The sequence below is a fragment of the Lepidochelys kempii genome, chromosome 9, assembly GCF_965140265.1.
Source record: "Lepidochelys kempii isolate rLepKem1 chromosome 9, rLepKem1.hap2, whole genome shotgun sequence".
In the NCBI taxonomy this organism is placed as follows: domain Eukaryota; kingdom Metazoa; phylum Chordata; order Testudines; family Cheloniidae; genus Lepidochelys; species Lepidochelys kempii.
Window position 1 is genome coordinate 5,909,127 of NC_133264.1, and position 23,498 is coordinate 5,932,624.

The following is a 23,498-nucleotide window of genomic DNA, read 5'->3' on the forward strand; positions in this document are numbered from 1 at the left end:
CTGCCTCAGGAGCTCATCGCCCAGAGCATTGCGCTGGCGGTGCAGTGAGCTGTGGCTGCGGTGGAGGGGGGACAACAGGAGAGGGGCCGGAGGCTAGTGCTCCAGGCCAGGAGCTCAGGGGCCAGGCAGGAGAGTCCCGTGGGCCAGATGTGGCCCACGGGCCATAGTTTGCCCACCTCTGGTCTGGGGCAGTGCTCTGGTGAGAAGCTAAATTTGTTTCCTTCATATTACACACACACACACATTAAATTGAAACCACATATTGGGTTTTTCTAGCTAGAGCAGGGGTGGGCAAACTATGGCCTGCAGGCCATATCCGGCCCTCCAGCTGGTTTAATCTGGCCCTCGAGCTCCTGCTGGGGAGCAGGGTCTAGGGCTTGCCCTGCTTCTGCACTCCAGCCAGGGAGCAGGGTTGGAGGCCGCTCCGCATGCATGTGCTGAGGCTTCTGGAAGCAGCAGCATGTCCCCCCTCCAGCTCCTACATTAAGGGTCAGCCAGGGGGTCAGCCAGGGGGCTCTGCGCGCTGCCTCTGCCCCAAGCACCACCCCTGCAACTCCTATTGGCTGGGAACTGCGGCGAATGGGAGCTGCAGAGGCAGCGCCTGTGGATGGGGCAGTGTGCAGAGCCACATGGCTGCACCTCCACATAGGAGCCGGAGGGGGAACATACCACTGCTTCCTGGAGCTGCTTGAGGTACGCGCCACCCGGAGCCTGCACCCCTGACCCACTTCTGTGCCCCAACCCCCTGCTCTAGCCCCAGAGCCCCCTCCCACACCCTGAACTCCTCATTTCTGGCCCCACCCCAGAGCCTGCACCCCCAGCCAGAGACCTCACCCCATGCCCCTACCTCAGCCCTGAGCCCCCTCCCATCCTCTGAACCCCTTGGTCCTAGCCTGGAGCACCCTCATACACCCCAAATCCCTCATCCCCAGCCCCACCCCAGAGCCCGCACTTTCAGCCAGAGCCCCCTCCCGCACCCTGAACTCCTCATTTCTGGCCCCACCCCAGAGCCCGCGCCCCCAGCCAGAGCCCTCACCCCCTCCTGCATCCCAACCCCAATTTTGTGAGCATTCATGGCCCACCATACAAGTTCCATACCCATATGTGGCTTTTGGGCCAAAAAGTTTGCCCACCCCTGAGCTAGAGGGTGTTTTCTGTTCTTTGCTAGGGTACTAAAGTGAAATTTTCACTTGAGCAGCAAGAGTGAAACAGTTGCCTAGAGTTTTGCTCACCATGAGAGCTTTTCCACTTTGTCCTGGTCAGTGAGAGAGTAAAGATTATTCCTTCAGTGTTTTTGTAAAACTGACATCTTGACCATTGTTCACAAAGATGTTAAACCCTGATGTTTTGACCCAATTCCAATTCAAGTAATTGCATTCAGCCTACTGAGCACTGCCATCCCTGCCGTAAATGGAATACAGGGTTCTTCACTTCCTGTACTAAAAGTTTTCTACAGTGTTTCTGTTCACTGTTAAAATAGCTGTTTCTGCTCTGAAAGCAGTTTCAGTTTAGTGGGGATGAATGGATTCTTGTTTGTAGTTTTGGAATTTATCAGGTGAAATGCACTGTATAAATATTAATCTGTTGTGTTTCTGTTCTTGCTTTAAATTTCATTTTCTGGTGACTCCTTTACAAGTTGTCTTTATTTGCTTTATAGTTTAAGGCTTGTTTGATGTACCACAGTTAGTAGTCAGACATTATTTTAATAGAAATAGGTTTGTGCTTTTAGTGAGGCTATGTTAAACATCTTTGAATTGATCTAATCCTTTACTTGTGGGAACAAAAGTTCAGTCATATTTCAAGTATAAGTTAAGAATGTCACTCTTCATTTCATATGTCCATTGTTTATGAACAGTTTTGTTCATAAAGCATCTAGTTAAATCTTCTGATTTGCTTAACTTTCCTTACCCTTATCTGCTTTCTCAGTGTCAGATCTAGTACTTCCACATTTATTTTTAAATTTTGATAACATTAATCTCTTAAAATGTTATGCCTGCATATGTTTACAAATGTTGCCTTCTAAACTCTTGCATAGTGGTGCAAATCATCTTGAGTACGTTTCCCTTATGCTGCATATGGTCACTGGCTTCTTCTTTACTTCTCAGTACAATTAAAGCTTTTGGAGTTGGTTTAAAACGTGAAATTACCTGGACCTTCACTAACTCAAAGATTACCTCTCTTTCCATGAAGAATTCTGAAAGCTAAGATCAGTAGAGACATTCCTATTAAATCTACTGATTTAAATTCCAGGATAATTGTTCTGGCGTATTTTTTTCATAGCATTTTTGGTGTTAGAACTCACTTCCCTGTTGGTCCACCAGAGCTTGAGATTGTTGGCCTCCTCGTCAACCTCCTCCTGGTTCTGGCCGAAGTCTCCATCTATAATATGAGGAGGAGAATGTTGGACGAGAGGGTGCTCTGCGACTGCGGGGCCTATTTCTGTTCCTCCCTAGTTTCACGCATCCGGGCAGAGTTCCACTGGGCAGCGTCCGCTGGCTCCCTCGACAGCTTTGAGGAGCAGTGAGCGCTGTCTGGGGTTCTCTGCTCAGCATCCCCGTCCGGTATTCTCATTTTGAACCTCTGACCTTCACTCTGCTCCCTGTTTTTCATTAGTTGTCCCCCACAATCAGTTGTCCCTGGGTCCAGTAGTCCCTCCCGCTAGGCTGGGAGAGGGGCCTTTAGCAGTGGGTGGGCTTGCGCCCGCCTACCTCCCAGGTTTTCCAATTTTTTTTTTTTGAGATTGTTCGCTATCTGTTTATACAGGTGTCTGTCTGAATGAGGTTTTGGATGGGACTTGAATTATTTGACAGGTTTTAGAGTAGCAGCCTTGTTAGTCTGTATTCGCAAAAAGAAAAGGAGTACTTGTGGCACCTTAGAGACTAACAAATTTATTTGAGCATAAGCTTTCATGAGCTACAGCTCACTTCATCAGATATGAAGTGAGCTGTAGCTCACGAAAGCTTATGATCAAATAAATTTGTTGGTTTTGTCTCTAAGGTGCCACAAGTACTCCTTGAATTATTTGAGTTGATACTGAATCTAGGATTTTTCTGTTTACTTTGTAGTAAGTTTTTGGTATTCACTCTCAGTTTTTAAAGTTGTGTATGGGTTTAGAGGCTTGTACAATGAGCATGTGTTTGATAAATGCCAATATAGCTGTCCTTTCCTACTGTCCTTTCATGTCTGTCATGTGACATTTTAGTTAAACAAAGTAAATTTAATAGGTTTTGTTGAATAACTTCTGCTTTGAAATGACAAGTAAAAAACAAAAATTCATCTGGTCTAAATATAAGTTGCTGTCATTGAAGTGATAAGTCTTGTTTAGCCTAAAGTAACTTTTTTGTGGGTGGGGGGAGTTGTTCATTTACTGCACACTTCCTCTCTCTTCTAGCTTAATTCCATAGCTCACTTGTAAATTGAAACCTTGTTTTGTTGCAGCACAGTCTAGTATTTCTCTAGCAGTGGACCTGCAATGGGGTGTCAGGTTGCTGAGGATCATTAGTATGTTTTTCTAGAGTCATTATACTGATGTCATATTTTGGAATGCATGAACTAATTCCCCTCCGATTTTCTATTTCAAGAGTGTTACTCTGGGCTTTTGTTTTAAAAAAGTATTTGAAGAATTGTATTTTATTTTATTTCTAATTTGCTTTTATAACGTTAAACTAGAATAGTAGTGAAAACAGTACTCATGAAAGGTGCCTGATTGACAGCTATGGAAACCGAAGTCCTTTATCTACAGAGCAAGCAGAGTATGGACATAGCCCATGTGTCTTTCCTCTCATCACTCCAAGTGTGTCAAAACCTTGACTTCAAGGGAACATCTTTAGCAATGAGACTAGAGTTCTCATTTTCCTTATTCTTCTATTCCTTGACCCTTTTATGTTGAACCAGTTGTTCTAATTGCAGTCATGTTTTTTGTGGCTTGGAATCCTAGCTGAAGTGACACCATCAACCCATTTCACATGGGGCATCAAACAGCTCCAATGGTAACAATTCTGTTCTGAGCTTGATTTCTCCCAGAGGTGAAATCAGGCCTTGAATCATCTGTTCTCCTAAACAAGGATTTTTTTTTTAAAGCCCACCATCAGTAATGTTTTAAAAAGGAGATTGTCACTGTTTGTGATGTATGCTGCTAACTGTTCATTATAATGTTGGATGTTTATGAAAGGATACAGTGGTTCTCAACCTATTTATCATTGTGGGCCGCATAAGCAACTCTCTGTGCATTATGTGGGGCTCATTCACGCAATATATATACTACTTGTATGGCCCTGAGGATGTCACACGGGCCACACAGGTGTTTTGATTGGGCTGCAGGTTGAGAACCACTGGGATAGGTGTAAGTCTATTCAGTGTTTTATTGAGAATGTAGCAATTATTTTGATTATAGCATTTTAAAAAAATTTAAATTTAAATTTTAAAAATTTAAAATATTCTGTATGAGGACGTGGTACTAAACTTTGGGAGCTGACCCCATAGTTTGTTGATTACTGCATAAATCTGTCCTTGTGTCCTTTAGAATGAAGGGGACCTTTATTGCTTCCAGAGTCTACATTTATTTGATATGCTTTGGCAATTGCCTTAGTTATATCTCCTCCTCTGGACATGTCTCTGTTTGACACAGGATATTCTTCATACATATCCTATATTGTTAATTTATGTCTCATCATTGAAGTGGCTTGTATTATATAGATGACTTGGCATACTTTCAGCTTTTTGTAGCATTCTGGCAATAATTGTCCTGTTAGAAATGGCAGCATTGTGTATGTAAAGCATAATAGGCTCTATTTGTTAAGAATGATGTCAGCATGTGGGATGGCCTCAAGGAGTCCATTAAAAGAACATAAATAAGCCTTTTGACTGCTAGGTTTTTTTTCACTCCGTAAAATACCATATTGTTGAAGACATCTGCTAGTGTCTGCAATGGAATGAGACAGATCTGGTGACCGAGTTATGCAGACTGATAAGCAGTATCCTATAGTGTCATAATTGTGGAGACACCCGGGTAGCAGCCACATAGAGCTACATTCTAAAACTAAGCATTAATGCCTGTTTTTTTTTGTATAAATACATGGTCCTTTCATGTAAAATTTCACAGTTAGTTTTTAGGACCTTTACATTTGCTATGCAGTCCTGGATGGTTTCTCTTCATAATTTTTAATAGGAAGATTTTGGAATTTGGTTCTGGCTGAAACTTTTCCTTGGCAGTCTGACTATCCATTGTCGATTTTAACATCTCCTCAAAAACATATGTGTTTACACAAAATGTGCATGTGAAAAGAGCATGACTTTTGAGCAAACAGCACTCTAACCAGTTGGGTAGAGGTGAAGTGTTTACAAAGGGGGAGGGTTAATCTGGGCCATTCACAACACCATTGTGGTCTTCAGTGTATTAAGGCTGAATTCAGCCTTAAAACACTGATTTCCTTGTATTAGGGAAATTGCATCTTATATCCTCTAAGAACTGAAATATGTGGAAATGCGTTTTAAAAACCCACATCATCTCAATCATAAGCATATTGGTAGTGATTATGGAGTGACTGCCAAGCCCACCCTGCCCTCATATCATCTTGTGGTCTGGTGCAGAGTCATGGGGGCAGCCGGTCTCTTGAGGTGGGTCTGGGGAAGAGAGGAGCTGTAGGAACACATAGGAAATGATAATGTGGTTGGGGAGATGGGGCGGGGGTCTGGATGACGTGAGGGGGATTCTCGGGATAGAGTGGCCAAGGGAGGGGCAGACATTTAAGAGCAGCCCAGGCCCACAGAAGGAGAAGTCAGGAGGAGATCACTGTTTGTCATGTGAGACTTGGAGTGCATCCACTTATTAGTATTCATTCTATAATACCTTAGTTGTGCAATGGCTCTGCGCATATGAATTGGAAAAATAGGTCCCTGCTCCGAGGACTTTGTATTCTAAATAGGCTAGGAAGGGAAAACACGTGCAGGAGAGATGAGGTGGAAAGTATTTGAAGGACAAGGGTTACATTTTAAATGCAGATTTTCATGTCAAGCATTCTAGAATTGAGGTGTTCAAATCTATTTTAGAAAACCTGATAAAAGTTTGTTCAATTCTAAACTAATGCAATTGCAGCAAAACTCTTACCAACCAAGATGATTTTAATCTCCTTCAAGTTTTTGATGTGATGGTAGTTTAAGGCTAAAAGAAAACTGAATTTTGCAGTAATAGGAACTTCAATTTGGTATTCGTTTCCAAATAATTTACTCCTTGAAATTCTTGGCTAAAATGACATTATTAAATAAATTCCCTCCCCCCACCACTTGTTTTTTATATTTTCTTTATGAGAAAGGCTAAGCACTTGTCTGCATGCAGAGTTGTACCAGTTTAACTTAAGGTATAATTTTAAATCCATTTCACTAAATGGATCCAAAAAGCTATGGACATACCTCTCATTTTGGTTTAAACTAGGCTTATTTCAATATATCTTAAATAGATTAGGAATAGATTTAAGACAAATCAAAATAAGCCACTTTTAAACCAAAATAAGAAGGTCTACAACGGGGGGTTGCACTGCTTTAACTAAAGTGTTGCAAGTTTGTGTGTAGGGGAGGTCTAAGAGCTTGTTTTCTTGAGATGGGTGTTTTACAGTCATTTTATGCCCAAGTAACAGCAAATAGCAGTGAATAACAGGAAGGACTGCAGGTCAGCCTTCCATCTAAGAAAAGAACCTGTTCTCTTATATAATCAGCCTTTGTGAACCTGAGACCCCGGTTCATTTCACAGTGAAGCTTTCTTTCAATTTACTTCTCCTAGTTCATCTTATTTTAGCTAACTTGGCTCAGTGTTTTACTGCTGTATGAAGACAAAAAAAATCATCAGACTGTTGGCTAGGAGCCATATTCAGTGAGGGAAAGGAATGAAACTATTAAACTAGGTTTTTCTGGAATTCCATGGGAGAAAGCTCCAATTCCTGGAGGTACAGCAAATATTCAATTTTGTAATTTCAACCTTCATAAGGAAAGGTTAGGGTTAATCTGTGCTCTCCACTACTAATACTCATCTCCACATCAATTAAGCTGTCACTGTTGTATCATTTCAAGACCTAAAAAACATTTTCAGGATGGTCTGATATGTCACTCTGCTCAGATACTATAGTGAAGGGCAGCAGCTGAAAGCCCCAAATTAGAATTTCACCTGTAAAATTCTCCTATTGTATCCTGTTCTTTAGGTAGCCCACTCCTGAGGCCCAGCTTTCAGATCGTCCATCTTTCTTGTTCAGAAATCTCTTTTGGTGCTACTGAACTCTGCACCCTAATCATTTGAAGGGGTTGTTGCAGTTGAGCCTGAAATGTTTTCTTTGCTCCACCCACTCCCCACCCTTAAAGGATACATGCTCCCTGTGCAAAACACACATCCCTAGGGAGCAAAAGATTGGGATTAAGCCCTGCCCACATCCATAAAATAATTGTGCTAGTCTAAGGAAAGCTGTGTGTGTGTTGTTTTAAATGTGCATGTAAGGGAACCTGAGTGAAAAGTAAAATTCTGCAGAACTGTTCAACTCATCCAGGTTGCTGGTTTTCCTGTTCCAGGGCCTACTGAAACATAAGCAAATGATGTCTAACAACTTTTAGCAGTTTTCTTTTCCTTATAAGGACCACAGTTCAATACCCTTGCCTGCTGTGCTTGCCAGCAGTTATACAGTTGCTCTAGCTTTGTTATGTAGATCCCATTCAACCTTTCTTCCTTCAGCAAACAGGAAACAATATTATTTTTTGACAATGGAAAACTATTATTCCGCAAGGAAGAGAAATAGCATTTCTCCTGAGTTATGTTTCTGATTGGGATGTTTACCTCTTCTACTATGGGTATTCATATTGATGGCTGAATTACTTACTTTGTGAACAGCATTCTCCACTTTCAACTACAGCTTATCTTCAAACTGCGTTATGTATGTGCTATAAAATATATGTTTGTGACATATAGTATTTAGTATTTTTCACGGTAACACCCATGAGGTTTTCACTAATGTGAGGTTATACCACAGAAAAATCTACATTAAAATGATTAAAAACAACAAAAAGAAGGAAAATCAGAGTTAATGTTGAAACTGCATCCATGTGTTACTTTTTTGGTGTTGGATATTGCAGAGTTTTCCATAATAACGCTATGTAAAGGACTGTATCTATGCCTAATTGGATGAGACTTCTTACCTTTATTAATTTTTGTACACCGTGTTGGTTTAATAATGAGTAGGTCTGGTCAGAAAACAAGAATTCCACTTCTCTCACACACACAAAAATGGAGGTTTTGAAATTTGTCTTTGTTCTGATATGAAATGAAGCTGAGACTTTTTGAAAATTTTTATGAAAAAAGAGAAAGATCCTCCCCACAGAATAGGCAATCACCCAGGTGAATGCCCTCACCACTGCGCTACTGGATATTCAGGTGTGAGTGGGTGTCTCTCAAGGTCATAGATACAGTATGTTAATTGTGAAAGGCAGCATGGCTATATGTATGAGACTTGGGTTTGCCATATTAGAGACAATGGTCTATTCCCAGCTCTGCTTGAAGAGATGGTGCAACTTCTTGATTACCCCACTGGGACAATGTTGCTTGCCTTTCTCCTAAGATAGGAGTGTATGGTTTTGCTCAACAGTGGCTGTGGAGGGCACAGAATTAACACCAGTCAGCAGGGTGCTGGAACAATTTTTATAGTGGGTGTGCTGAGAGCCATTGAACCAACCTGTAAACTCCGTATATAATGGAAACCACTTCAAGCCAGGGGGTGTTGCTGCACTCCTAGTTCCAGCACCTATGCCAGTCAGAAGAACTAGCACTAAAACTCATAGTTTCCCACGGTTTCCAATTCAGCATTCCTTCCCCTGACTTAAAGGAATAGCTATTTGTGTCTTGTCTGGTGTTCAGGCTGTGTGGGCCAGGGAGCATTTTCTATGTAGTGGAAGGTCAATGAGGTCTAGAGCATGCTTAGTGTAAATAGAATATTCAGAGATTTTAGCACAGTGGTTACCAAACTTTTTACTAAGATGACTTTTGTTCATTTTGTGTTTGTTTGAGGGTTGTTGTTTTTTTGGATCTGCCATTACATATATGCACCCTCTTCACCAGCACTGCAATCTAATCCCAGCTCATTGTGGAGGAGAGGCCCTGAGCAGGAAGTAGGGGGTCAAAGAGTGAGCCTGCCCCACAGCAGCGGCTCCTCTCCTATGGGATTAGGCTCAGCTTCCTGCTTCAGCCATTGAACCTGGCGCATGGGGTCGCAGCACCACTCAGATTTGGCCTACCATCTCTCCATGATGTCAAAAGCTGGGACAGGAGCTGCCACGGCAGAGAGGGCCTCCCCTCTACACTGGACCAGGAGAAGTGCATGCTTGCCTAGGGCCCAGGGATGGGTTACTCTAGCTATAGATTTGGTGGCCCATCTGTGACGCGCTGGTGGGTTGGAACCCATCATTTGGGAAACACTGCTTTAACAGCCAGAGTCTAGCAAGCTGCACATGTACAAATGATTATTTTTCAAAGGTTTATGATTTAGCCAAATTATAAAAATCACTATTTGCTCTGCCTTTGATAAGGTAAACCAGCAAATACTTATTTAAAATCTAAAAGTATATATGTGTTAAATTTATGACTGGCACACTAGACAATACATTTTTAATGCACTGTAGTATAGAGGACTGATCATGGGACTTGGAGCTAGTCACTACTGAGTTCCAATTACAGCATTACTGCAGTTTCCATTTGGACAAATCACTTACACTGTTTTACAGATGAGGAAAGTGAGGCAGAAAGGTTAATACGTAAAGCCCATAATGCTGTAGGTATCAGCATGTTGGAGGCATATGATTACAAAATGCTAGTCCCCAAAAGCAGCTAAGGCATAGTTCAATCCAATCTTCCAGCAGAGAGAGAACTATCTTAACCAGGTGGTGGGGGCTGGCTACCATGTTTTCATCATGTTCCCCAGCACAATTGTTCCTACTGTATAGATGGTCTCTTAGTTTCTGAGTAGTGGGAGGAGGTATTAGTATTTATTTGAAACAAAAAGCTGGTATTAACCTAACTATAGCAGACCTGACAGTCTTCTGTAATACTGTACTTTGAAGATATAAAGTGCTGTGTGCTTATTACTAAATTATATTTATGGTCAACACCTATTCATAAATGAGCCAGTATAAAATTGTTCTAATTAATTGAAACACGAGAGAAATATAATTATTTCTAAATTACACATTGCTCTATTCAGCACCTAACTGTGTTGTAATTATACAATATATGCTTGCAGAATAAACCACTGAAGTCACTAACTTTGTGGTCAGATTATTACTAACTGCCTGCAGCAGGGTTTCTTGTTCCTTCCTCTGAAACAGCTAATACTGGCCACTGTCAGTGACAGGACACCGATCTAGATGGATCACTGATCTGAACTAGTATGGCAATTTATATATTCAGCAGGGCTCTGTGCAGAGGCAGGGATTTGCCCATATGGAGCAGCTTGCAAGATTGGGGCCTAAGTTTACAACCCTGCTTGTAGTTAGTTATTTTTTGCCACATACAAATATCAGGTCCAAAGCTCCAGCTGTTCTAATGTGGGTCAGATTTTGCTCCTAATGAGCAGAAACTGTTTCCATTAATACTGATTACTTTAAAAAAATCAAATACAATAACTCAAAACAAAACATTTTTTGTAGAATATTCTATAACAAGAGTCTAAATGGAGGAGAGAGAAATTTAAAGCCAAAACAAATATTCCAAGTTAACACTTCTGTTTCTCAGTTGTCCTTCAGGATTTACCAATATTGGAAGAGTGCCCCAAATGAATAAACATCAATATTCCCATTACCAATATTAGCCGTTTTAAAAGGAGATTTAGTAACAGGTATTTGTGCCCATTTCAATCCTCCTTTTCTATGGTCAGTTCACACATCAGGGATTTATATGTAACACCCGCCATCTGCAAAAAGAGCAAGGAAATTGTTCCAGCCAAAACAAGAACACAATTTCTACCACAAATAGACCAGATGTGTGAATCCTGTCTTTCTAACACTGTGAAACATCTACAACTGAAAATTAAAAATGAAAGGCCATTTGTCAGTTTGTTACTGAGACATAAAAATTCTGCGTTTGAGAAGAACATTGAGTGTGACTACTGTTAATGTATTGCAGCATGGGTGATGTGTAATATTGTACTCAGACCTGTGCAATATCTTGGCAAAATGAGCTGAACTAAGAATGAATGAATGGTTAAACACTGTCAGATTCTCCCAGTCATGCCTTGAATTCCATTTCAAATAAATGTCAAGAACTTGCAGAGTGTCTCATCCTAAATGATGTTAAGTGATATGTCTAACCTTGGTACGAAAGCACTTGAAGAAAGTTCATGCTTGTGAGGGATTGGTGGGGAGGAGTTGAGTCAGGGAGAGAAATTCTGAATAGACTGAAGGTGTTAGTGTTAGATTTTGCTTTTAAAAAATAGGCGTTAATACTGAAAATATTGATGCAGTATGAAGCAAGCAGGAAGAAATGAGATCAGTCCTCTTGTGTCAGGAAATCCTCCACATGTGAAACTGGATATTGTCAGTTGAGACCTTCCTAATGCTTGTAAGGTAAAGGAAAATGTTCTAGCAGATTGAATAGCTCTGACTGACTCTCACGAGTGGGTGAGTTCAGAGACCAAAAAACAGTGTCCTCACATTTGAGACCTACCAAATCATGTTTATAACATTCAGAACAGTAATCTCCCATTCTCTTACACAAGAGAGAGGAATTGGTGCCATACCATTGGATATATTCATCCTGTTAGGATTATGCACTCCTTCTTTTCTGTTTCATATTCTTATAAAAATAATCCATAAAAATCTTATTAAGGACACAGTTCACTGTACCCAATGATCCTCCAAGGTGGTAGAAAGAATTAAAAATAAACAAAAAATCCATGTTTATTTACAACTGGACCAAAAAAAATTGATGATTTCAGTAATGGATTTGATAGTTTTGTTCTAAAGATACTGTATCAAAGTTGAACTGTCAAACATGAAGATATTCTTCAAAAGGAACAATTTGTGACCAATCTAGAGGATGTTATAACCTAGGAAGGTAATCCCCAAAGGAGCAGGCTGGCTGTTTGGGGAAATGGTCACAAATGAGTTTGTTCAGATCAACAGTTGAATTCATGTACAGAGTACATCAATTAGTGCATGAAAGTTATACATTAATGTTTTATGAGAAGCTGGTAACAGTAGGGTCTGTTCCTAATTACTGTCACCATTGTGGAAATATTGAGTCAGTCATGGTCTTAAAAGATGTAAACACGAGGGAACCAAAGTTATTTAATGTAGTTCCAGACTTTGAACATGTAATTCCTCACAGAACTACTATACTGTGTTTCCTTTTCGATGTTTGTTCATCCTGCTATTTCCCCTGTTCCCTTGTACTAGCCATCTACCATATACATTTTGGTTGCTGAAATGATAGCTCTTGTCATCTTACCTTTATTGTTTATAGTGTCTATAGCATTGTGTCCCTTGGGTTGTTCACTTTAGACTAGACCAGTGGTTCTCAGACTGTTGGTCAGGACCCCAAAGTGGTTTGTGACCCCATTTTAATGGGGTCACCACTACTGGTTTAGACTTTCTGGAGCCCGGGGTTGGAGCCCAAGCCCAAGCCCCACTGCCTGGGGCTGAAGCCCGAGGACTTCAGCCCTGGGCAGTGAGGCTCAGGTTACAGGCCCCCTGCCTGGTGCTGAAAGCCTTTGAGCTTTGGCCCCCGACCTGGGGTGGTGGGGCTTGGGTGAGCTCAAGCTTCAGTTCCTCCTCCTGGGGTCATGTAGTAATTTTTGTTATTGGAAGGTGATTGTGGTGCAATGAAGTTTGAGAACCCATGGACTAGACTTATTTGAGAATGCTTGTGAACTGCCTGCCATACTGCTGCATGTATGCTTGTATGCTGATGTTTTAGACAAAGCAGACCATCCTCTTGCCCTTAGAAGCGAATCATCCTGCACTAAAATATTTTGGTATCTTTATGCCATTCTTCTTTGAATGTAGTGAGAGCTTTTATCTAATATACGTGAAGCAACTGTAAATATATTGTCTGCATGTCACATGTAAAATTGGATTTTCTGCCTTTCAGGACAAGACCCTGATTAATATGGAAAACACTATCAGTCTGACCCTGTTATGAAACTTTATTTTTTATTGATATGGATAGGTTTTTATCTTTCACAAAGAACTTAGTTTCCAAAGAACATTTCCTTTTTGCTAAAGTCCCACATGATCTTCCCAAAAAACTGACCTATTTTTAGCAACCTACAAGATCCTGTTGTACGGCAGATTTATGAGAACAGCAATTCTAATCCATGAAAGGTCAACCTGAATAAAAGTAATTCCCATTCCAAAGTACAGTAGTCCATATTTAACTAATACATTCACTCTCAATAATTGTTGAGCAGTTGCTCTTTGATCTCTTGTAGAAGAATTGATGGGTAGTGAAACTTCACTAATTTATATCAGTGACTGTATTTATTACATATTATTGAATTTTGTCAAATAAGGAAGTGAACAAACATTAAATTAGGTAGAGATAATGCATTATAAAATATATTTTGTTTGCTTAATTTGACTATTGTCAATTAATAAATGAAACTATTGTATTAGTAGAAGTATTATAGTGTGTCTTGTAAAAATATTGAGGTCTCAGTAATAACAAGGCCTTCCTAAAACACTTTGGCATTAAAAGTTTTGCTGAGAAATGGGGAGCCAGCTGTTTGTGTGAATTTTGTTATGTGCAGATTAGAGGTGACAATGAAATTTCTGCAGTCTCTGTTTCTTTAGTGCTACTTCCACTTTATTTTTATGTCCTCTTCAGCAGAAGAAGAATATATGAGATTTTAGGACACTTTTTTCCCCCAATAAAATCCCTTAGCCTTTGTCTGTGTTCTTATACATACACACTTTTCCCTTTTTGAAATGTACCATGAAGTGCTATGCTGCAAATCAACTTTAATACGTGTATGACCAGTCACTTCATTGTTCTTTATAACTCTTCTCTCCTGTTTTTGCTAGAGCTATTCTCTTCACTTAGGGATTTTGTTTTGTTAAATTGTTTCCGAATAGGACTACTGTATTGCCTAAATGATTTATTGGTCTGATTGTTCCAGACGGGGGAGGGTAGTTTTCAGAGGAATCTGCCAATTAGACTAATGACGCCACCATACAAAATGCAAAATTCCACTTAATTGACAAAGCTAAGAAGGTGGGGGCACTGAGCTGGCTTGGATTAACTGGAATTTTAAATTAAGAGGTATTGTATGTACATTTGTTGGACCTTCATAATTTGCACGTGAAACACTTAATTTGCAGTTTTCACATTCACAAATGGTCATTTTGATTTTCTGCTATAACCTTTCCTCTGTCAGGCTCTTGAGGTGCTCGGTCCAATTAAGCAGTTCCTATTTTACAGTCATCTTGGACTCTTCTTGTGGCAGTGCCTTTCTCCCCTCGCAATATATGATGTCTTTCTGCTCTTGCCTAGGCTCTTTCTAGACTTTCTGTAAAGCAAGCCTGGAGCAGAGGATGGCAAACTGGTGACTTCCATTTGAGTAAAACTGCTGCTGCCCCATTAACTAATCTTTAATTAATCAGGCCTTCTTTTGATGATTTAGAGTCCATGCTTCTACCTCAACTCAATTATGTTCTGAAGATCTTGTAAAAATAAATCCAGTTGATCAGATTTCTATTGAATTCCTACTGTGCTGAGATATATAGAGTTGTAAAAGTTACACTAAATTTAGGCAAGCCTTGTTTGAAAAATGTGAAGCCTTTGCTTTACACATGCTTTGGTGGCTCTGTTATGCTAATTTATATACAGTTTACTAACATTGAATGTATTTTGCAAGATTCCTTATTCTTCACACTTAATCGTGCTTTTGCAATGACTTCTTCCTTCAGAAAATACGGAAACAAAGCTCTTCAGAACATCAGTATTCTGTACTGTTTATTCATATGCTTGTGATCTGAACAACAAAATAAAGCCTGTTTTGATTTGTTTTAAATGCTGGTTAGTAAAATTCAAATGCAACCAAAATCAATCGAGACTTCTTATGTCAGTTGTCAAACTCATTCATTCCATTGCTGCCTGGCCTCTTCTGCCAGAAAATGAGACTTGTTAATTGAGAGAGCTGTTTCCTTTTTAAAATGGTTAATAAAATCTTCTTGACAGCACATCTGTGTGAAGGAGGGAAAGAAATAAATGTGTGTTGGAAGGAGTTGAGTGTGTGATTGAGATAATGACAGTGGGATTGGTGGCGGTGGTGGGTTTGCCCAAGAAACATGAACAAAGTCTTAAACCTTGTAGGTGACATTGATTTTGTAGTAATTATTTAAAGGAACTAGAGTGGACATAAGCTATTTTAGCTCCTGGAATGAGTGGATATTTAAACAGGTATCATGTTTGTATATCTTTTAATTATACTCTGCGCCTATTTCTTGTTTGAACTTTTTTAATAATTGGAGGCAACTTGACCTTCCTTTCTTTTCATATGTTATGAATGTCACAGTGCAGTTGTGCTTTAGCATATGGCAAATTTGTGTATCTAAAATATTTTTAGTGTACTGCAGATTTTAGTGATTTCTAATAACATAATTGGCTATCCTCAATGCCCAGTTTATGGTATTTTTCTGTTGTGTTGAGATACTTTATTTGTTTGGAAATAGCTTTTCTCATGTTACGTTTTAGTACAGTATTGGAGCAGAAGGGTTCCCAATGGGGATGTGATAGTTTTGGGTAATACAGAGTCTTATGTATCTGTAGTAGTTATATAGTTTTTGCCAAGTTTTCTTTCTTGTTTGCTATCATTTTTCAAAAAGGAATGCTATCGTGAATCAGACAAACTGTGGGAGAAAAGAACAAGAACTTTTGGAAAGGGAAATGTCTAGAGCAGGGGATCCCAAAATGTGGTTCTTGTAATCATTGGTGGTACATGAGCTTGATGTTCCATCATTCATTTCACAGCAATTTTTGAGAAGGTGGTACGTGCACCAATAAAGTTTGGGAGCTGCTGGACTAGAGCATCACTGGGAGAGGTCTTGTGCTGAGTCTGATTGCTTATGGCATAAAGACTTTTTGAAATTGTGTGCTATGACGGTGCAAGAAGCATAGAGAAGTTTATTTGATTCCATTAGCATCTACAAATGCTTGAACATCTGAACTGTTCCAGGTGTTGAAGAGCATGGTTAATCCAGGATGTATCCACTTGGGTACAGAGTCAAGTATTGCATACAATGAGATGTGTTCAAGCTAGTTCAGTCTGATTTTAAGGAATCTTAGCTGTGAATTCTCTCGCCCTTGGTAGCAGAACCATGGATGGAGAGAGTGATGGAAGAAGGAAGGCAGGGACAAATAAGGAGTCTTTCCTGCTTGAGTTTCAGCCTGGTTTTGGAGGGGCTGGAAAAACTTTGAGCAACAACCTGTGAATTGGACCTGTTCCTCACTGTAGAGACAGCTGTTCCATTATTGTCAATTCCGTTTGAGAAAGTAGGGTGCCAACATCTCTTACTTGACAGCTGCTCAAGAATTTGTTTCTTGACTGAAAGAATGTCAGTTACCACCCTGTATTGAATCTCCCAGCTGAGATGGCGGGGGAAGGAGGAATGTTATTGATAAAGTTAAATAGTAGTAATTCTCACAGTAGCTGGAGTCTTCCAGTTTTGTAAACCGCAATCAATCTAGCTTTAGTCCTGGATATGATGCAAACAGTGCACTGGTTGCCTTGCTGGTTGATCTTTCTCATAGTGGATAACCGGATGTCTTTGCAGATTATTTTAGGTCTATCAGCATATTTTGATACGATTGAAGACAAGCCTACAGGAATGGATGGAGTTGCTAATTTGTGACTCCTATCTTTCCTGACATGTTTATCCCAAAGATTCACTTGCAAGCCTCTTCAGGGTTCTACTTCGTTGCCCCAGCTGCCCAATGAGAGGCTGTTAGGGAGAGACTTGTGGGGTGTGATACCCCTAGCATTGTTTCAGTTTTATTGGACCAGGATGTGTATTTGAGTGATTCACTCAATGTCTGATCAAGATTAGGATTTAATATGACTGATATCGTAGCTCTCCGATATTCAACCTAGTTTAAACTAAGGTTATGCTTTTAGACTATGGGAAGCAGCTGAAGGAAAGGGCAGCAGTTATTCCATTATTCCATCTCCTTTGATTATGTGAGTGTGTGTCTGCCATTTGTCACTTAAGTTCACAGTCTTGGTGTTTTAATTGTATGTCAAGCTAGCAGATTTGTCATGACTTTTCTTTTTCTCCCATCTGCACATCATGAAGGCTGCAACATTTTAGATCTATTGTGGCCTTTGCTACAGTTAGCCGTAATCATACCTTGAGATTGGATTACTGAAATGCACTCTACATGACGTTCTACCTGAAGACCATTCTAAAACTTCAGCTTGCACAGATGTAGTGCCTACTTAAATAGCAGTGCTTCCTTCGGAGGCAGGGGATGAGGGGGCACTTTACTCCTGGACTCTATGACCTGAACTGGCTTCCAGTTTTTCTGGGTACAATTTTAAGTAATGGTTTAGATGTATAAAACTCTAATGAGTTGGGTCCTGTCTACCTTAGAAGCCATCTCTCATCATAAGATATGCACAGTTGAGATAAGCAGAGGCACACAGGCTAAACAACCTCCAGGTTCAGCCCGGAAGAATCTGATGGCAGGGCATTTTCAGTAAGGGGGGCCCCTCTACTTTGAAAGTGACCTTCACGACACATTGCGAGGCCTATCTGATTTGCCAGGCTTTCAAGAATAGACTGCATTGTTGGGTGGGTTCTGTGAAGGCTAAAGAAATAGGAACTGTTGGCCCTAATGTGGATAAAAAAGTTGCTATGGTTCAGTTTACCTTGTAAGCTTCGTGTTCCTTCTTTTAACCTTAGTGTGACGTGACTTTAGGGTGGGCATGGTTTATAATTCACAATACATAAAATGATGTTAAATTTGTTTTTTCTCATGCACGATAATAGTTTGGGCTGACTAGAGAGCTCTGCTTTGGTAAATGTTTGCCCTTGTTTGGACATTGAAGAGGTGAAATGTCATGCAGTTTGTTAAACAGGCAGGTTCTCTAAAGGAAATTAGGACTGACACTAAACAACCTCTCTTGGCTTTGGTAATACATATACATTATTGTTAAGGGTTAGGGTGTATAAGGAAGCCATATGTTCTGGGCTATGTCCTTTGGTCTTTATAAACACAAGATTTTCCTTTTTCCCCCTTAAAAACAAAAAACCAAACAACCCCAGAAACTGTAACTACGGTATGCATCCGATGAAGTGAGCTGTAGCTCACGAAAGCTCATGCTCAAATAAATTGGTTAGTCTCTAAGGTGCCACAAGTATTCCTTTTCTTTTTGTAACTACATGATTTGTCATAACACACCTTTTACAGGCTTGATGCTGGTGACCATTATTATATTATATTTATAGCACCCACAATGTGCAAAGATACAATTCCTGACCCAAAGAACTCAGTCAAAGGTCATTTGGTGATTGTTTCTCTCTTCTTTTCTTTTTTTTCCCCCTTCCTCCAGATTTGTCACGGAACAGACTCTCGGAGCTTCCTGCAGAAGCTTGTCATTTTGTTTCCCTTGAGAGCCTTAACTTGTACCAGAACTGCATTCGTTATATCCCAGAGGCCATCCTGAACCTACAGTCTTTAACATTTCTAAATATCAGGTACCATCACATTTAAATCTTGATTTTAATATCCATGTTATAGATTCTTGCAACCTTTGGAGCACTAGAAGATAACACAAACCTAGTATATAACCTGTGTGTCTTGATATTACATGCCATCAGATTCACCAGTCTGGACCAGTCTCTACCAATTACCTCAATGAGGAGACATCAGATAGTAGTAATCTTAATTTTTGGCACTTCTGGATTCATGTTAACTACCTGAAATCTTCTTGTGCATGCTTGCTTCAAATCTTGGCAGCCACTGCTCCTTCTTTGTGATTTCAAACATATCCCATCTGGCCAGTATTGTAGATTTGAGGGCATAGGAAAGATAAATTGCCTACTTGTCCTCATTAACTAGTCTGGATTCCTTTTGCTCTCTCTCCATTTTATTTTTTTATGCAGGTCTGTAATGTGAAAGGATTTGTTTTTTGTTTTCTCTTCTTTCCTATGGGATCTTTAAATGACAGCTCTTGAGGTTCTGGATGATAAATTAAGTTTTCTGGGTACTATAAGTAATGAAAGAGGAAAGATGATCTCGTGGACAAAGCACGGGATTGGGACTCAGGAGATCTGAATTCTGTTCCCAGCTCTACCACAGGCTTACTGTGTGATCTTGAGCAAGTCACTGCACCTTTGTGCTTCACTTTCCTCATCTATAAAATGGTGACATCTACCTCATAAGGGTATTGATTGATTGATTAATGTTTGTAAAGTGCTTTGAGATTTTCTGGTGGAAAGTTCTATAGAAATGAAAGGGTATTTACTATTATTAGCATTAGTGGTACAAACACCAGCACCTGTTCATTACATGTTCTTCTTTCTCCTATTGCTGCGTGAAAGACCCATGTAAATGGCTAAAAGCCTGGCTGTGTGGGGGAAATGGTAAAAATAACTATACTCAAAGTCTTGTAAAAAGAAAAGGAGACTTGTGGCACCTTAGAGACTAACCAATTTATTTGAGCATAAGCTTTCGTGAGCTACAGCTCACTTCATCGGATGCATACTGTGGAAAGTGTAGAAGATCTTTTTATATACACACAACGCATGAAAAAATACCTCCTCCCACCCCATTCTCCTGCCGGTAATAGCTTATCTAAAGTGATCACTCTCCTTACAATGTGTATGATAATCAAGTTGGGCCATTTCCAGCACAAATCCAGGTTTTCTCACCCCCACCCCCCCCCGCCCCGCCCTTCACCACACACACAAACCCACTCTCCTGCTGGTAATAGCTTATCTAAAGTGACCACTCTCCTTACAATGTGTATGATAATCAACGTGGGCCATTTCCAGCGCAAATCCAGGGTTTAACAAGAACGTCGGGGGGGGGGGGTAGGAAAAAACAAGACAACATACTAATCCACAGAGACCTCCCTACCAACACTACAAAAAGAAGGATTCTAGGTGGACTCCTCCTGAAGGTCGAAACAGCAGACTGGACTTCTACATAGAGTGCTTCCACCGACGTGCACGGGCTGAAATTGTGGAAAAGCAACATCACTTGCCCCTCAACCTCAGCCGTGCGGAACACAATGCCATCCACAGCCTCAGAAACAATTCTGACATCATAATCAAAAAGGCTGACAAAGGAGGTGCTGTTGTCATCATGAATAGGTCGGAATATGAACAAGAGGCTGCTCGGCAGCTCTCCAACACCACTTTCTACAAGCCATTACCCTCTGATTCCACTGAGAGTTACCAAAAGAAACTACAGCATTTGCTCAAGAAACTCCCTGAAAAAGCACAAGATCAAATCCGCACAGACACACCTCTGGAACCCCGACCTGGGATATTTTATCTACTACCCAAGATCCATAAACCTGGAAATCCTGGACGCCCCATCATCTCAGGCATTGGCACCCTGACAGCAGGATTGTCTGGCTATGTAGACTCCCTCCTCAGGCCCTACGCTACCAGCACTCCCAGCTACCTTCGAGACACCACTGACTTCCTGAGGAAACTACAATCCATTGGTGATCTTCCTGATAACACCGTCCTGGCCACTATGGATTTAGAAGCCCTCTACACCAACATTCCACACAAAGATGGACTACAAGCCATCAAGAACACTATCCCCGATAATGTCACAGCTAACCTGGTGGCTGAACTTTGTGACTTTGTCCTTACCCATAACTACTTTACATTTGGGGACAATGTATTCCTTCAGATCAGCGGCACTGCTATGGGTACCCGCATGGCCCCACAGTATGCCAACATTTTTATGGATGACTTAGAACAACGCTTCCTCAGCTCTCGTCTCCTAATGCCCCAATTCTACTTGTGCTATATTGATGACATCTTCATCATCTGGACCCACGGAAAAGAAGCCCTTGAGGAATTCCACCATGATTTCAACAATTTCCATCCCACCATCAACCTCAGCCTGGACCAGTCCACACAAGAGATCCACTTCCTGGACACTACAGTGCTAATAAACGATGGTCACATAAACACCACCCTATACCGGAAACCTACTGACCGCTATTCCTACCTACATGCCTTCAGCTTTCACCCTGACCACACCACACGATCCATCGTCTACAGCCAAGCTCTGCGATACAACCGCATTTGCTCCAACCCCTCAGACAGAGACAAACACCTACAAGAACTCTATCAAGCATTCTTACAACTACAATACCCACCTGCGGAAGTGAAGAAACAGATTGATAGAGCCAGAAGAGTTCCCAGAAGTCTCCTACTACAGGACAGGTCTAACAAAGAAAATAACAGAACGCCACTAGCCGTCACCTTCAGCTCCCAACTAAAACCCCTCCAACGCATTATTAAGGATCTACAACCTATCCTGAAGGATGACCCAACACTCTCACAAATCCTGGGAGACAGGCCAGTCCTTGCCTACAGACAGCCCCCCAACCTGAAGCAAATACTCACCAGCAACCACATACCACACAACAGAACCATTAACCCAGGAACCTATCCTTGCAACAAAGCCCTTTGCCAACTGTGCCCACATATCTATTCAGGGGACACCATCACAGGGCCTAATAACATCAGCCACACTATCAGAGGCTCGTTCACCTGCACATCCACCAATGTGATATATGCCATCATGTGCCAGCAATGCCCCTCTGCCATGTACATTGGTCAAACTGGACAGTCTCTACGTAAAAGAATAAATGGACACAAATCAGATGTCAAGAATTATAACATTCATAAACCAGTCGGAGAACACTTCAATCTCTCTGGTCACGCGATTACAGACATGAAAGTTGTGATATTACAACAAAAAACTTCAGATCCGGACTCCAGCGAGAAACTGTTGAATTGGAATTCATTTGCAAATTTGATACAATTAACTTAGGCTTGAATAGAGACTGGGAGTGGCTAAGTCATTTCGCAAGGTAACCTATTTCCCCTTGTTTTTTCCTACCCCCCTCCCCCCCAAGATGTTCTTGTTAAACCCTGGATTTGTGCTGGAAATGGCCCACCTTGATTATCATACACAGTGTAAGGAGAGTGGTCACTTTAGATAAGCTGTTACCAGCAGGAGAGTGGGTTTGGGGGGGGGGAGGTGGGAGAGAACCTGGATTTGTGCTGAAAGCGGCCCAACTTGATTATCATACATATTGTAAGGAGAGTGATCACTTTAGATAAGCTATTACCAGCAGGAGAGTGGGGTGTTAGGAGGTATTTTTTCATGCGTTGTGTGTATATAAAAAGATCTTCTACACTTTCCACAGTATGCATCCGATGAAGTGAGCTGTAGCTCACGAAAGCTCATGCTCAAATAAATTGGTTAGTCTCTAAGGTGCCACAAGTACTCCTTTTCTTTTTGCGAATACAGACTAACACGGCTGTTACTCTGAAACCAAGAAAGAGAAGTATTTAATTGCAACTTCTAATAAAGTACAGGGAATTTTCCTTTGAGTACATTGCTCTGGTAGCTTTTAAACAGTTTTTTACAAAACATAAATACATATGTCTACCTGTAATAAAAATTAATTTCCTGACCTGTAATATAACCGTGTTGTAGCCTATTATTGAAGTTCAACTCTATACTGCAACCTGCATTATTAAAGCCAATGTTTTAAGAGGTATGCAGAACCCCTGTTCACAAACTAGTAATGGTACTAGTTAAGAAAAAACAAAAACATTTTGCATTATATCTGGTGTTACCCCTTTGCCAATTACTTTTTGCGTATCTTCCTTTTTTGCTTTATGATGTGCATTGTAGGAATAGGATGTGAGTCAGAGATGGATTTCCTATTGCTGTGATCTCCAACAGGTGTATTTCAAATTATTATCCCTTGATACCAGCTGACATTAGTTCATGTACTGCTCAGGAGTAGGATTTTGTAGTGGGAAATTTAGACTCCACACACGAGAAGAACAATGCCATATTTTAATAAACTTGAGTTTAATATCTTGTTAAAATCTCCTTAAGGTAACATTAACTTTTCGCTAGTTTTCTAGTCATTTTCCAGTCTGATTGCTGCCGTTTACAAATAAATCATAGCATTCTCGTTTTATAAACCAACCTTTTCCTGTCTGATTCATTCACTGAGGTTGCAGTCCAGTTACATGACCTCATGTTTGCTTTGATGGTCATAAATTGTGATGTGTCAAATACTGCATTGTAACATGTCCAAATTCATTGTGACAAGGATTTCTTAAATGTTTATCACCATGATAATTGGCCCTATTACAAATTAAATAATTAAAACACACACTTAACATTTCTACTGAGCAAGTAATATGCTGATTCTACCCTAAGCTGTTCCCCACATGCTAATGCGCAGTAAAAAAAAAATAAG

At 40.6% G+C, this 23,498-nt stretch overlaps 1 protein-coding gene across 6 annotated transcripts in view; it reads left to right on the plus strand.

Moving 5' to 3' along the window:
• The window catches only part of LRCH3 (leucine rich repeats and calponin homology domain containing 3), a 104,216-nt gene that overhangs the window by 21,236 nt on the left and 59,482 nt on the right, over positions 1-23,498 (plus strand). For all 6 annotated transcript variants that reach the window (XM_073359115.1, XM_073359112.1, XM_073359111.1 and 3 more), the window contains exon 2: positions 18,573-18,717. In XM_073359115.1, coding sequence (XP_073215216.1) covers positions 18,573-18,717 — 145 coding nt within the window. The remainder of the gene's footprint in view (positions 1-18,572; positions 18,718-23,498) is intronic.